The sequence below is a fragment of the Lissotriton vulgaris genome, chromosome 2_1 (assembly GCF_964263255.1).
Source record: "Lissotriton vulgaris chromosome 2_1, aLisVul1.2, whole genome shotgun sequence".
Classification (NCBI taxonomy): domain Eukaryota; kingdom Metazoa; phylum Chordata; class Amphibia; order Caudata; family Salamandridae; genus Lissotriton; species Lissotriton vulgaris.
In genome coordinates this window covers 628,479,603-628,491,865 of record NC_141687.1, presented here as the reverse complement: position 1 = coordinate 628,491,865, position 12,263 = coordinate 628,479,603, and the positions used below count along the sequence as shown (strand labels likewise).

Genomic DNA, 12,263 nt, shown 5'->3' with positions numbered 1-12,263 from the left:
AGGGGGACATGTGAGGAAGGCTTTCCTTAACATGATCGGAGGGTAGCAGTCTCTAGGAGACCCAGATCCCACTTTCCTTAGAAGGTTGGAGAAGGCTTTCCTGGTGATAGGAGGAACCTGCTCCAGCTAGTGAGGGTTCCTGAGCATAGGTGATTGAGCTTTAGGAGATGTAGTGTGAAATGGTGCAGAGTAGACTGCAGTGAGGCAGAGTAGAGTGGAGTAAAGTGAAGTATGTATGTTGTTCTAACATACTGCCTTTACAGACAAAACAAATCTTCAATCCAAATCACAATTACATTTGCACAGACATACAGCTTTAATGATAAAAGTACAGTGCACGAACAATAATGTGTGGAAATGTAATCACCAAGTGTACTGATTTGTTTTGATCATATTAAAATATTTGTTTCCACCACACTTCAGAATTACCCGAAAAATGTGCCTCATTTGTGCTTTTCTAATTTGGAAATATCTGCACAGTTCATTTAAATTTTGTTGTGTGCTAGAAAAAAATAACATACTACAGCCTTCCTTAAGCAACCCCAGTAGCTAGCATGATTGTCACATAAATCCTCTCACTTTGAAGTCAGAGAAAGAAAAGTAAAAACCAAGGGGCATATTATCAAGCCTGTGCGCTAAAATTATCGCCGCTTTATCGGCCGAAAACGGCCGATAAAGCGGCGATAATGGGCTTGATAATATGCTCTATGGAATTCCAATCGAAGCACATGTTAGATGTGAAGACATCTAACATGGGCTTCGATTGGAATTCCACAGAGCATATTATCAAGCCCATTATCGCCGCTTTATCGGCCGTTTTCGGCCGATAAAGCGGCGATAATTTTAGCGCACAGGCTTGATAATATGCCCCCAAGATCCCTTGAAGACAGTGCCCGACATTTGACCTATCTTTGAATGCACAGCAAATGTGACAAAATAAGAATAAGATTTAAAGGCCTGTTTACAGAAATCAGGCAGTGGTGGAAGAATTCAATAAATAGGGTTTGGGCAACAGAGAGGGGGAACCTGAGCTGGACAGCCTAAAACAAATAGAGCAAGCAAATAGAAAGCAAGCAAATGTGAGTTATAAACCACAAAGCCAATGGTAAGCATTACCAGGGAAGCTTTCTGAATGTCCTCAATATGTCTTTAGCAAATGAGAGAGCTGTGCTGTCTGGTAGGCTTCGACCTAACAAGTGCACACAGGGATAAGGCGGACATATGGATCAAGCAGTGAGAAAAGGTGTACAAGGAAGCAGGGGCACACAGATTTGTCATATATGGATCGTTGTACTAATGAAGAAGGTGAATATGCGCACAACAACAAAGCAGCCTCACGTAAATCAATTTCGGATTCTGGTTGCAGAGAAATCTGTGAAAGGCCTGGAATGTGAACCCACATCTATCACATGGTCACATCTGTGCACTTTCCATCATTTCCTCGCACTTTACGTCTTTCCTATACTTCATGTGCCTCATCTTCTTCGCTTCCCTCCACCAACTGTTTATTAGCCTTCTCTCCATTCCTTCCCTGTCTCCTTGCTCTCCTTTACTGTTCCCTTTAGTGACCCGTAACTACCCCCTCCTCCTTCCTTATTTCATCCTCATTCTTCCTTAAATGTTCTATCATCCTATTATGGAGTCCCTTCCTCTCCCTCCTTGCCTGCTGGCTCTTACCTAGAGGTCCTTCCGTTTTCTTTACGTGTACAAGCTCAACATCCCAGACAAACTGCCCCAGTTTCCCTCCATTAGGTCTTCAGTGTCCCCAACATGCTATATAGTTTGTAAAAAATAGTGCAAGGGCCAAGAGTATTTCTTAGCAGTCTGCTGCCGAGTACCAAGGCTGCTTGGTCTTTTTGAGACCCCTTCCTGCATCGTCCTGCCACCATCCTACACTCCCTGATACTATTTCACATATGCAGGTTTTTATTTCGCCCCTGTGGGTGCCGTGATTGTAACAAAAGTAAACGAATAGAAAAAAATGGCAGCTGCGTGCTTTTTTTCTATTTATTTACTTTTTTTTACAGTGGCGGCGCCCGCGCCTTCGCTTTAAACATCTTAAGCTAAAGCGCAGGTGCCGTGATTGGCTCACAGGTAAAAAAAATAGAAAAGATATATTTTTGTGTATTTTTTACTTTTGAAACAATCGCTGCACCTGCGCTTTAGCTTAAGATGTTAAAAGCTAAAGTGTGGGTGCCGCCATTGTACCCAAAGTAAATAAAGAGGAAAAAAGGTGTGCGGCCACATCAGATCGCAACTAACCAAAAGAAAGGCGTGGCTGCCACTATTCCAGCCAAGGCATGCAGCCCTGGATAAATTCATTTTTTAAAAAGCATTGCAAGATAGTGTTTCCGGCCTGTAACAGCAGGCAGGACAAAGCAATTTAAGAAAATAGTGAGCCAAGGCTGTCAATAAAAGATACTGAGTAACAACACATGTAATAGGGGGTGTCCTCATTTGAGGTTATAAGAAGAGAAAAGGCGGTACTAAGGAGGGACTACTAAGCCTATCGAAAAATGAAAAGCCACGATTCACAAAAGACAATGACAGGAGCCAATTAAAAAGATGAAGGAAAGTGGGCGGGTCTTCATGTCCATATCCTCAATACTCCATGTATCGAAGAGATAACGCAAGTGCTGCCTAGGCGAGACCTAAAAACATTAGGTCTTGTCCCTAAAAAAATGAGTGCCTGTGCCCAGCGCCTTCAACCACCAGCAGAATACAATTTAAGGACTGTACTCTCTCCCCTGGCTTGTACTGTTCACCACACTCTATTCCTTTCACACTCCTGTCCCTTGGCAACTCTTACCTCTGAAACAAACTTTGTGGTTGCGTTGCTCAAGGTTTTCAGCATGGGGGTGGCCTCTGCGTAGAAAAGCGACATCCTGTTGGCCATTTCGTTGTTAACGTCGCTCTCTGCATCTAACTACACAAGGCAGCATGGCACAGGGAGAGAGAAACATGAGAAGGTTTTAGTACGCGACAGCAACATGACACCCTGCCGGCATGTGGAATAAAAGGGCTGCTTCCTGTACAGCCAGGAGCGATTTGGGGACAGTCGCTTGTATGGCCAGTTATGTACATGGCCAGAGAGAACCATACAACAAAGTGCATGCACTTACAGTGTTGTTTATTCAACAAGGTGTATACACTGACAACGTTGCTTGTAGGGCACAGTATGAAACAATGACAGTGCTGCTGGCCCACCCTTCTGTGCTCCAGCTTCACATTATGTTGTGATTGAGCAATAGTCCTGCTGACACAGTTCAATGCAATGACTGTCACCTGTGCACTACTATACAATGCAATGAGAATGTGCTATCTTCCCCCTCATTAAGACCAAGACGTTACATATAATCAGTGCTTTAAATGGGCCAGTACTGAGTACCAGCACTTTTTTATTTTGAGTGGGAGAGTACCGGCACTTCTCAAGATAAATGCAATGCATTTAATTGGAGAGTACCAGCACTTCTCAGAAACAAGCAGGTACCCTGGAACAGAGTACCTACACTTCTATTTTTCCATTTCAAGAACTGCATATAATGGCCTGTGTCTAGTTGAATACACTGTTCTCCTGCTGCCCAGCAGCCCTTGTGAGCCGCTGATGAGCGGCCTGCGAGCCCATACTCCTCCTGCACACACACTCCCTGCATCTTTACTCTCAAGCATGCGCTAGGCTCCCAGCATGCCTCATTACCTGGGAGTTGTTGATCCGGTTCCGGCTGATGGTCCGTCTGTAATAACTGAAGTCATTCTGTATGGCAGGATTCGTCATCTGTGTGAGAGAGAAAGTGGGGCATCAGAAACACACCAGAAGCCTTGTCCCCTTCATTTCTTACAAGACACATGCCCACACCTCAGGGACTGGTCGTCGCTGGTTTGAGGGAGGGGCGTTCAGGATGTCTACGGATATGACAGGAGGGTGTAGTTGGGCAGGATATCTTCGCAGACCATGGGCTACTGTAATTTGTGGAGAGAACGACCCTGGGGAAGGACCACAAGTGTGCAAAGTTCACCAACACTGGTGAAGAAGGACTGCGATTCTCAGACGTTCCTCGACGCTGGTGAAGAAGAATTGCATGTGTATGGGTTAAGCACAACTGCTGACGAAGGCAAAACGTGTGATAGTCCAATAACCTTTGTCTGAAAGGGAAGCCCTTGATTTGATAGGTTCAATGACTCTGGCGTAGAAGCAGAGAATGTGTCTTAGACCGTCATTTACAAAGACAGCACAGATGTATGACATTACAACGCATGCTTTTACCACGCATGCTTTTACATCGCAAGTTTTACAACGCATGCCTTTACAACGCATAGTGTTGAGGGGTGCTGGATAGTGAATAGTTTAATTTACTATTCCAACTCCAGTCCCCGTGGATAGTAGGGAAGATGTTGGATAGTAAAATAAATCTATTCCCTATCCTAGAGCGCCCCCCAGCGCAATGCGTTATAATGGTTTGCATTGTAAAAGTTGCGATGTAAAAGCACTGCGTGGTAAAATTGCGTTGTAAAGGATGTTTCCCAGACAGCACATGAGATATATTTACCAACCCATGTGAAAGAAACATATGAGATTGGTTTGTTAATCTTCATGAAGGACACAGTATAGGTGATTTGCTCACCAAAGTCTGTGAAAACTCACAACATGAAAGTGACAGGTTCGCCAACCCTTGTCACAAAACCACAGCGGTGTACAAGGTTCATCAACCATTGGGAAGAAAATACCCTACAGGTGTAACAGATTCACAGACTCTTGTCTATGAAACAGATTTATTGAACCTTGTGTATGATACTTTCACCAACCCTTATCTGTGAGAAAAACTCACTGCATCGCATGTATATGTGATATGTCCATTGGTCTTTGTAAATAAGGACACACGTTTTGTATTATGTTGGCTGACCCTGGTGAAAAGCAGCATCCACGCTGTGTACACTTTCACTTGTGAAGGAGGGTAGTTAGTTCACCCTTGTGAAGGGCATCACTTAAGCGATAGGCTCAATGACCTTGAGAAAGACAGCACATGTGTGATAGACTGGATGGCCCTCATACAGGACAGCGTGTGTAAGGCAGGTTCACCGACCCCTGTGAAGGCCGGACGGTGGCTATGGCAGTCTTGCTGACCCATATGAATGACGTCACGTGTTGGAAGGCTCATTTGCCCTTGTGAAGAGCACTGCATGCGTGACAAGATCACTGACCTTGTAAATGACAACACTTGTGTTACATTCTCGATGACCCTTGTGAAGGACTGTATGTGTATGACAGTCTCATAGACTGGTGTGAATGATCACATGTGGCAGGCTTGCTAACCCTCTGGAAGGACAACGTAGGTGTGACTTGATCCCTGACCTTGTGACGGACAGCACTTGTGCGACAGGCTCGCGGACATATGTAAAGGACAACATTTATGAAAGTCACCATCCGTGAGTGTCGTCAGCTCACTGGCCACTGGAGGGTGAAGGGAATGAGATGACCTACCTTCAGCTCGTCAAAACTGAGGGTGAAGTGGAGGATTTCAGCAAACTGCTTGGCTAAAGCCTGCTCCCTCTCCAGGTGCTGTGTCGGGGCATAGGGGGGACTCGTCAAGGCTTCCAACAAGCTCCGCAGAGCATTCTCTGCCAAAGGAAGAAAACAGGCATAACACATACTGAGCCAATATGGGAACTTGGCACACTGACATCCTTTTTTAATATCAAAAGTTACTTTAGTTACTAGTGCTGCAACTCTGAAGTGAGGTGGAGTGCAACCACCTTGGAGGTGGCAACTGATGTTAATGTTGGCACAAGGCTCCAGCAACAGCTCCAGCAAGAAGAATATTTTTTATATCTTACGTATTGATTTTTAAATTTTTTATAAATGAGCAACTTCATTATTTGAGATGTCCAATCAATTACTTCGTTATTCACTGAGGGAACATGAAAACTTTAAAGCATGATGATCTCCCCTATGGTGTGATCGCACAAAGATCTTGGCTACTATGTTGACTAAGTCACCTCTAAGGTAGGCCTTAGTGCTCATACAGGCAGGGTGTGTGGTATTTAAAAGTGGGACATGTAAAAGTTAAATTCTCCATTTGTCCTCGCAGTGACGAGCCCCTCAAAGCTATTTCCACTGTAGCAGGGTTAACTGTTCCATAGTAAAGCACTGGGGTGCAATAACCTGAGAAGAGCCCTAGAGGACTGGACCTGCACACTCTTTTGTACCCAGTACAAAGAGGTTGACTCTAGGGGTCATACAGCTGACCTCCTGTTCAACCTACAGGGATACAACAAGTTACAAAAGGTCTTTCCTGCAAATGCTCATCTGATCAGTGGCAACTGGACCTCGACTGAACTCTGCCTGCCACCCTATGAATCTCTAAGTGCCTCCCCTGATGTCCTGGGAGCTTTAGAAGTTAACTTCTATGGTGCATTGGGACTTAAAGGACTAAAGTCAGAAGGAAAAATCTTTGACCAGGAAGAACCTGACAAGTGTATCCAGCCTGCGCTTCTTAGCGGTCAGGGTTAAATTGCACCTCTTCTACTACAAACTTTGACTATTATTGGAACCTTATGTTCTAGATGCTATTTCTACTTAAACATGTAAACACTGATTACTCCGGTTCCCCTTATAGGATTTTTGTCATTTTAATTATTAAAGTTGACTCTATATTTCAAATGTATTTTGAGATTTCTATTGTTTTGCATTTTGACTTTATTATTTCTTTAGTACTGTTTAAATACTTTACACATAGCCTTTAAGTTAAGCCTGTCTGCCTGTGCCATAACTACTAGGGTGTTGAGCTCAGGTTTATTTGTTGACTTTAGTGGTTTGACCTGATAAGGACTGTGGTTATTACTTGAGGTGGTTGACTACTCCCCTCAACTAGCAATTCAATCTCTTGCAGAACCTTGAACTCTTGAAGCACTGAACATGGACCACACTGTTCAGACCCTCCAGGATTTCGCGATTTGCCTCGAAATCAGCACTTCTGTAAAAATGCCACAATTTTTACAAAAGTGCCCGCAAAATTGCAGGAATGCGGAGACAAACTTAAACGGCACTAGACTAGTGTCGTTTTAGTTTGTCTCCTTTCACAGCAGGCAGCTTCTCAGATGAGTTAGGCCCCAGTGAGTGGACCTGAGCTCCCAGCACAGGCCTCAGCGAGGCGTGAATGACTTCTTTCTTGCTTTGATGCTTGTGCTGGTGCACTCTTCACCTCAATCACTCTCTGTAAATGTAAGTACAATAGAAACAAGAAACTTTCAGAAATACAAATACTGATTTATTCTAACCAATGTACATTTATCCCAAAAAGGCCTCTACATTAAGACGTTTGAAACCCAAACAGACCATCAAATATACTTCAAAGTAACAAATCTACGTTTACAGTCACCAATGTACATGTATCAGCATAATATTTGCTACTTTTATTTATATTGGACTGGAATTTGCATTCTTTTTTTTACATATGTACACTTTTAAATACTTTTATTTTTTGTAACTTGCAAAGGTTTTTTTAAATCAAGCAATAAAGTCTAATTAAAGTACATGTGTGCATAGAACATCCCCTTCCCTGCATCCAGCTAAACATGAAAGGGCCATAAAAGAAGACGTATTTATCCAGGAAAATACAGTGGCGCCGCACATGGACTCCACAAAATATAACACAGTAAGATATACCGCATACCTCAGTCATTCAGTTTTCAGTTACTGAAAAAACAAAGGTTAATTTAATGTAGCCTGTGTTGAAAAATTCCAAAAAGTCACTTGGAAAACCAAAGGTCATTGGCCTTCCGGTGCTACTGCGATACTGAATACAACAAAATCAAACAGCTCCAACTGACCGCGTTGGTTGGGGGTGTCGGCAGACTCGTGAACAGTACCTTTTGCGTTACGGCTAACACCTTGGTGCGAGCTGATCATGGCAACCGTTGTGGTTGCGATGTAAAGTGAAGCGGTGCACTCAAGGTGCGGTGCAGGCAGCGACTCGGTGACGGTCGTCCAGCTGCATCGGTGGGACTAGGCCTATGATGCAGAGTGAGGGGGTGCTTGTTGTGGAGCTAGCAGGTCGCTGTGCAAGCGACAGAGCTGGTTACGGTAGCCCAGACTGCAGTGTTGGATGAGGCGGTGCGTCGTGAAATTTACGAGCGGTACCACCAGCCACGATGCGGTCACAGGTGTTAAAATCAGCAGGCAGTGATGGCGTCAATGAGACCAGGGCGGCGAAGTGAAGTGAGGCTGTGCAAAGTGCGGTGCCCACAGGTCAGGGAGAAAATCAGCTCCCTTCCAAGAGGTTAGGACTGGAGCTTGGCTTCTGTATTGCTGCAAACCCTTTAAACATGCTGATTTCAAAGTGGAATACTCTGCTAAAACAGTTTCCATTGATTTCAGGCTGAAAATGAATGATTGTGAGTAAAATGAAGTGCTCCAAAAATGCAGCTAAATTTCCATATTTGAGCCGCTAAATTCCCATATTAGTGCCGCTAAATTTGCTAATCCATGCAGCAATATCCTGGGTAGGGTCTGACTGTTGCTTGGCATGCTGAACCTGGATAAGATTGTTATGACAGTCCAGAAAAGGGTTAAATGCTGTGAGCCAGCCTAGGTTTTGTTGATACCAACTTGAATGAGAAGCTTAGTCAAAGCTATCAAACTCCATCTTTTTCTTAAATATGCAGCCAACTGTTACCTGTTGAGATACTGTCGTAAATCCATGCCAAAGTAGTTACCAGCGGCAATGCCACATGCCAGCCAACAGGTCTCAAGTGCCCCAGGTCTAGTATTTTATGATCTCCAGCAACTATATTAGAAGAATACAACACTAAGGCAGTGATGGTGTCTTGCTTTTACACACACTATGCCTCCCGACGTCGCCTTCCTAACAGAAACATGGATGAACGCCTCGTCAGCCCCTGACATCACCATTGCCATCCCGGAAGGATACAAGATCATCCGTAAGGACCGCACCGACCAAACAGGAGGAGGCATCGCTATCATCCATAAGAATTCCATCCGCATCTCAACCAGCTCTGACATCAACCTTGCCAGCACCGAGCACCTTCACTTCCAGATCCACACCGACCCCAAAACCACACTCAGAGGCACCCTCCTCTACAGGCCTCCAGGACCCCGTGCACAATTCAGCGACGTTATCACTGACTTTATCACCCCACACGCCCTCCCTTCCGAGGAATACATTCTACTGGGAGACCTCAACTTTCACCTGGAAAAGAGCAACGACAGCAACGCCACCTCCCTTCTGGACAATCTCGCCAACCTCGGACTCAAACAACTTGTCACTACGCCCACCCACATCGCAGGTCACACACTCGACCCTATCTTCACCTCCAGCAAACATGTCTCCTTCAGTCACACCACTACTCTCCATTGGACGGACCACAGCTGCGTACACTTTTTCTACAATAAAACTACCACTCACAACCATCCTCAACCTACTCTGCGAAGAAACTGGAACAAAATAACCATCGACCAGATCTCCTCATCGCTTCTTCAAAACCCCCCTGTCCTCTCCTCAAACCCCGACCAAGCAGCCATTAACCTCACCCAATGGCTATCCAACAGCGCCGACATCCTAGCACCGCTGAAAAAACGTCAAATCAAACTAGGCAGCAAAAACGCCTCCTGGTTCAACGATGATCTTAAGAAATCGAAGAAACTATGTCGCTCCCTCGAGAAGGCCTGGAAAAAAGACCCAAACACCATCACCAGGGACGCCTTCAAAAACGCCACCCGCATACACCACCAACTGATCTGGACTGCCAAGAAAGCCGCATTCAAAGACCGACTAGATAACAACGCCCACAACAGCAAGGAATTATTCAACATCGTCAAAGAATTTACCAACCCCTCAGCCAACTCCAACGACATCACCCCCTCTCAAGCCCTCTGCGACTCCCTAGCTTCCTTCTTCCACAACAAAATCGCAGACATCCACAACAGCTTCGACAACCAACCCGGAGACCAACCCACCCAACCTTCTGCCGTACCTTCACCCCCCCTGAACATCCTTAATGACTGGAACCCAATCTCCACTGAGGACACCATCCGCCTGATGAACTCCATCCACTCCGGATCCCCCACAGACCCATGCCCTCACCACATCTTCAACAAAGCTGATTCCATCATAGCACCACACCTCCGAGACGTCATCAACTGCTCCCTCAACTCCGCCACCTTCCCGGAAAGCTGGAAACACGCCGAACTCAGCGCCCTTCTGAAAAAACCCACAGCTGACCCCACCGAACTCAAAAATTACCGACCCATCTCGCTCCTACCATTCCCGGCCAAAGTCATTGAGAAAGCCGTCAACAACCAGCTCGCCGCCTTCCTCGAAACCAACAAATCCCTCGACTCCTCACAGTCCGGCTTCCGAGCCAAACACAGCACGGAGACCGCCCTCATCGCAGCCACAGACGACATTCGAACTCTACTGGACAATGGAGACACAGTCGCCCTCATCCTCCTCGACCTCTCCGCAGCCTTCGACACAGTCTGCCATAGTACCCTTCTACAGCGCGTCAGAAACATCGGAATCCAAGGAAAAGCACTGGAATGGATCACCTCGTTCCTCACCGGAAGAACCCAGAGAGTCCGCCTCCCACCATTCAAGTCTGAGGCCACTGAAGTCATCTGCGGTGTACCCCAAGGTTCCTCACTCAGTCCCACCCTCTTCAACGTATACATGAGCCCCCTCGCGACCATCGCACGCCAACACAACCTCAACATCATCTCCTACGCTGACGACACTCAACTGATCCTATCACTCACCAAAGACCCTAACACCGCCAAAACCAACCTACATGAAGGAATGAAAGAAGTAGCCGAGTAGATGAAGCACAGCCGTCTGAAACTGAACTCAGACAAAACAGAAGTCCTTATCTTAGGTACCTCCCCCTCCGCTTGGGATGACTCTTGGTGGCCAGAGGCCCTTGGAAAAGCACCCATCCCGACGGACCACGCACGGAACCTGGGCGTCATCCTGGACTCCTCACTCTCTATGAACAGACAAGTCAACGCCGTTTCATCATCATGCTTCAACATTCTCCGCATGCTCAAAAAAACATTTCGCTGGATCCCCACCGAAACCAGAAAAACAGTCACCCATGGACTGGTTACAAGTCGCCTGGACTACGGAAACACCCTATACGCCGGTATCACCGCAAAACTCCAGAAAAAACTCCAACGCATCCAGAACGGATCAGCCAGACTCATACTAGACATCCCGCGTAAAGACCACATCTCTAGCCACCTGAAAAACCTCCACTGGCTCCCCGTCAATAAGAGGATTACTTTCCGCCTCCTAACCCACGCTCACAAAGCACTCTACGAACTTGGACCCGAATGCCTCAACACATGACTTTCCTTCTACACCCCCTCTCGCCAACTACGATCTTCCAACCAAGCCCTTGCTACCATTTCTCGCATCAATAAAACCACCATGGGAGGTAGATCCTTCTCCTACCTCGCAGCTAAAACCTGGAACTCACTCCCCACTCACCTTCGTCTCACTCAGAACCACCTAGCATTCAGAAAGCAACTTAAAACTTGGATATTTGACAAGTAATTCCCCTCCCTTCTCCCAGCGCCTTGAGACCCACCGGGTATGTAGCGCGCTATACAAATCTCCTGACTTGACTTGACTTGACTTCCTTGGCACAGATGATCCAGAGACCTTTCAATCTCACACGCTTCCTTCACCCTTAATGCGAGTGTTAGCAACAGAGTGTGGATAAGAAATCTGACCACTTTCATTCCCATGACCCACAGGTTCTATACAACCACTTGTTCACTAGTGGGCATTGAAATAGGTCGCTCTTATGGGGAATGCCTTTCTGGGGACCACTTGTCCCTGTCTTTTGTGGGGCGATGTGTTGCCTGGCTATTCATATATATGAACATCCTGACTCGCTGAGACTCCCTGGTTGACAGACTAATAAAGACTCTTTATCAGTTACCTTTCTTCCCCTTAAAATGCTTTTATCAATAGTTAAGTGTTTTTAATCTCAAAGAATCTATTTATTGTGGTTGTTATGGGCTTGGTTGAGGATTTTTGCATGAATGCATGTAATCTCAAATGATCCCTATTCGCCCACAGTAGGTCTTCTCTGAAGAAAAGAGACTGTCGAGGCTACATCTGTCACATTATGTATGGTGTGCTTTAAAAGACACACACATATGGTGATGGAAGGAATGCTTGCAATTTGTCTAACCACTTGCAATCACTCAGGGTAGCATCTCAACCCATTGTTCTTCTGCTCAC

The 12,263-nt window shown here is 45.8% G+C and overlaps 1 protein-coding gene across 10 annotated transcripts in view; it reads right to left on the bottom strand.

Moving 5' to 3' along the window:
* The window catches only part of LOC147730890 (CYFIP-related Rac1 interactor A-like), a 166,244-nt gene that overhangs the window by 89,135 nt on the left and 64,846 nt on the right, over positions 1–12,263 (bottom strand). For all 10 annotated transcript variants that reach the window (XM_086955760.1, XM_086955765.1, XM_086955762.1 and 7 more), the window contains 3 exons: positions 5,480–5,616; positions 3,698–3,775; positions 2,810–2,926 (listed from right to left, as the gene is read on the bottom strand). In XM_086955760.1, the coding sequence (XP_086811886.1) occupies positions 2,810–2,926; positions 3,698–3,775; positions 5,480–5,616 (332 nt within the window). The remainder of the gene's footprint in view (positions 1–2,809; positions 2,927–3,697; positions 3,776–5,479; positions 5,617–12,263) is intronic.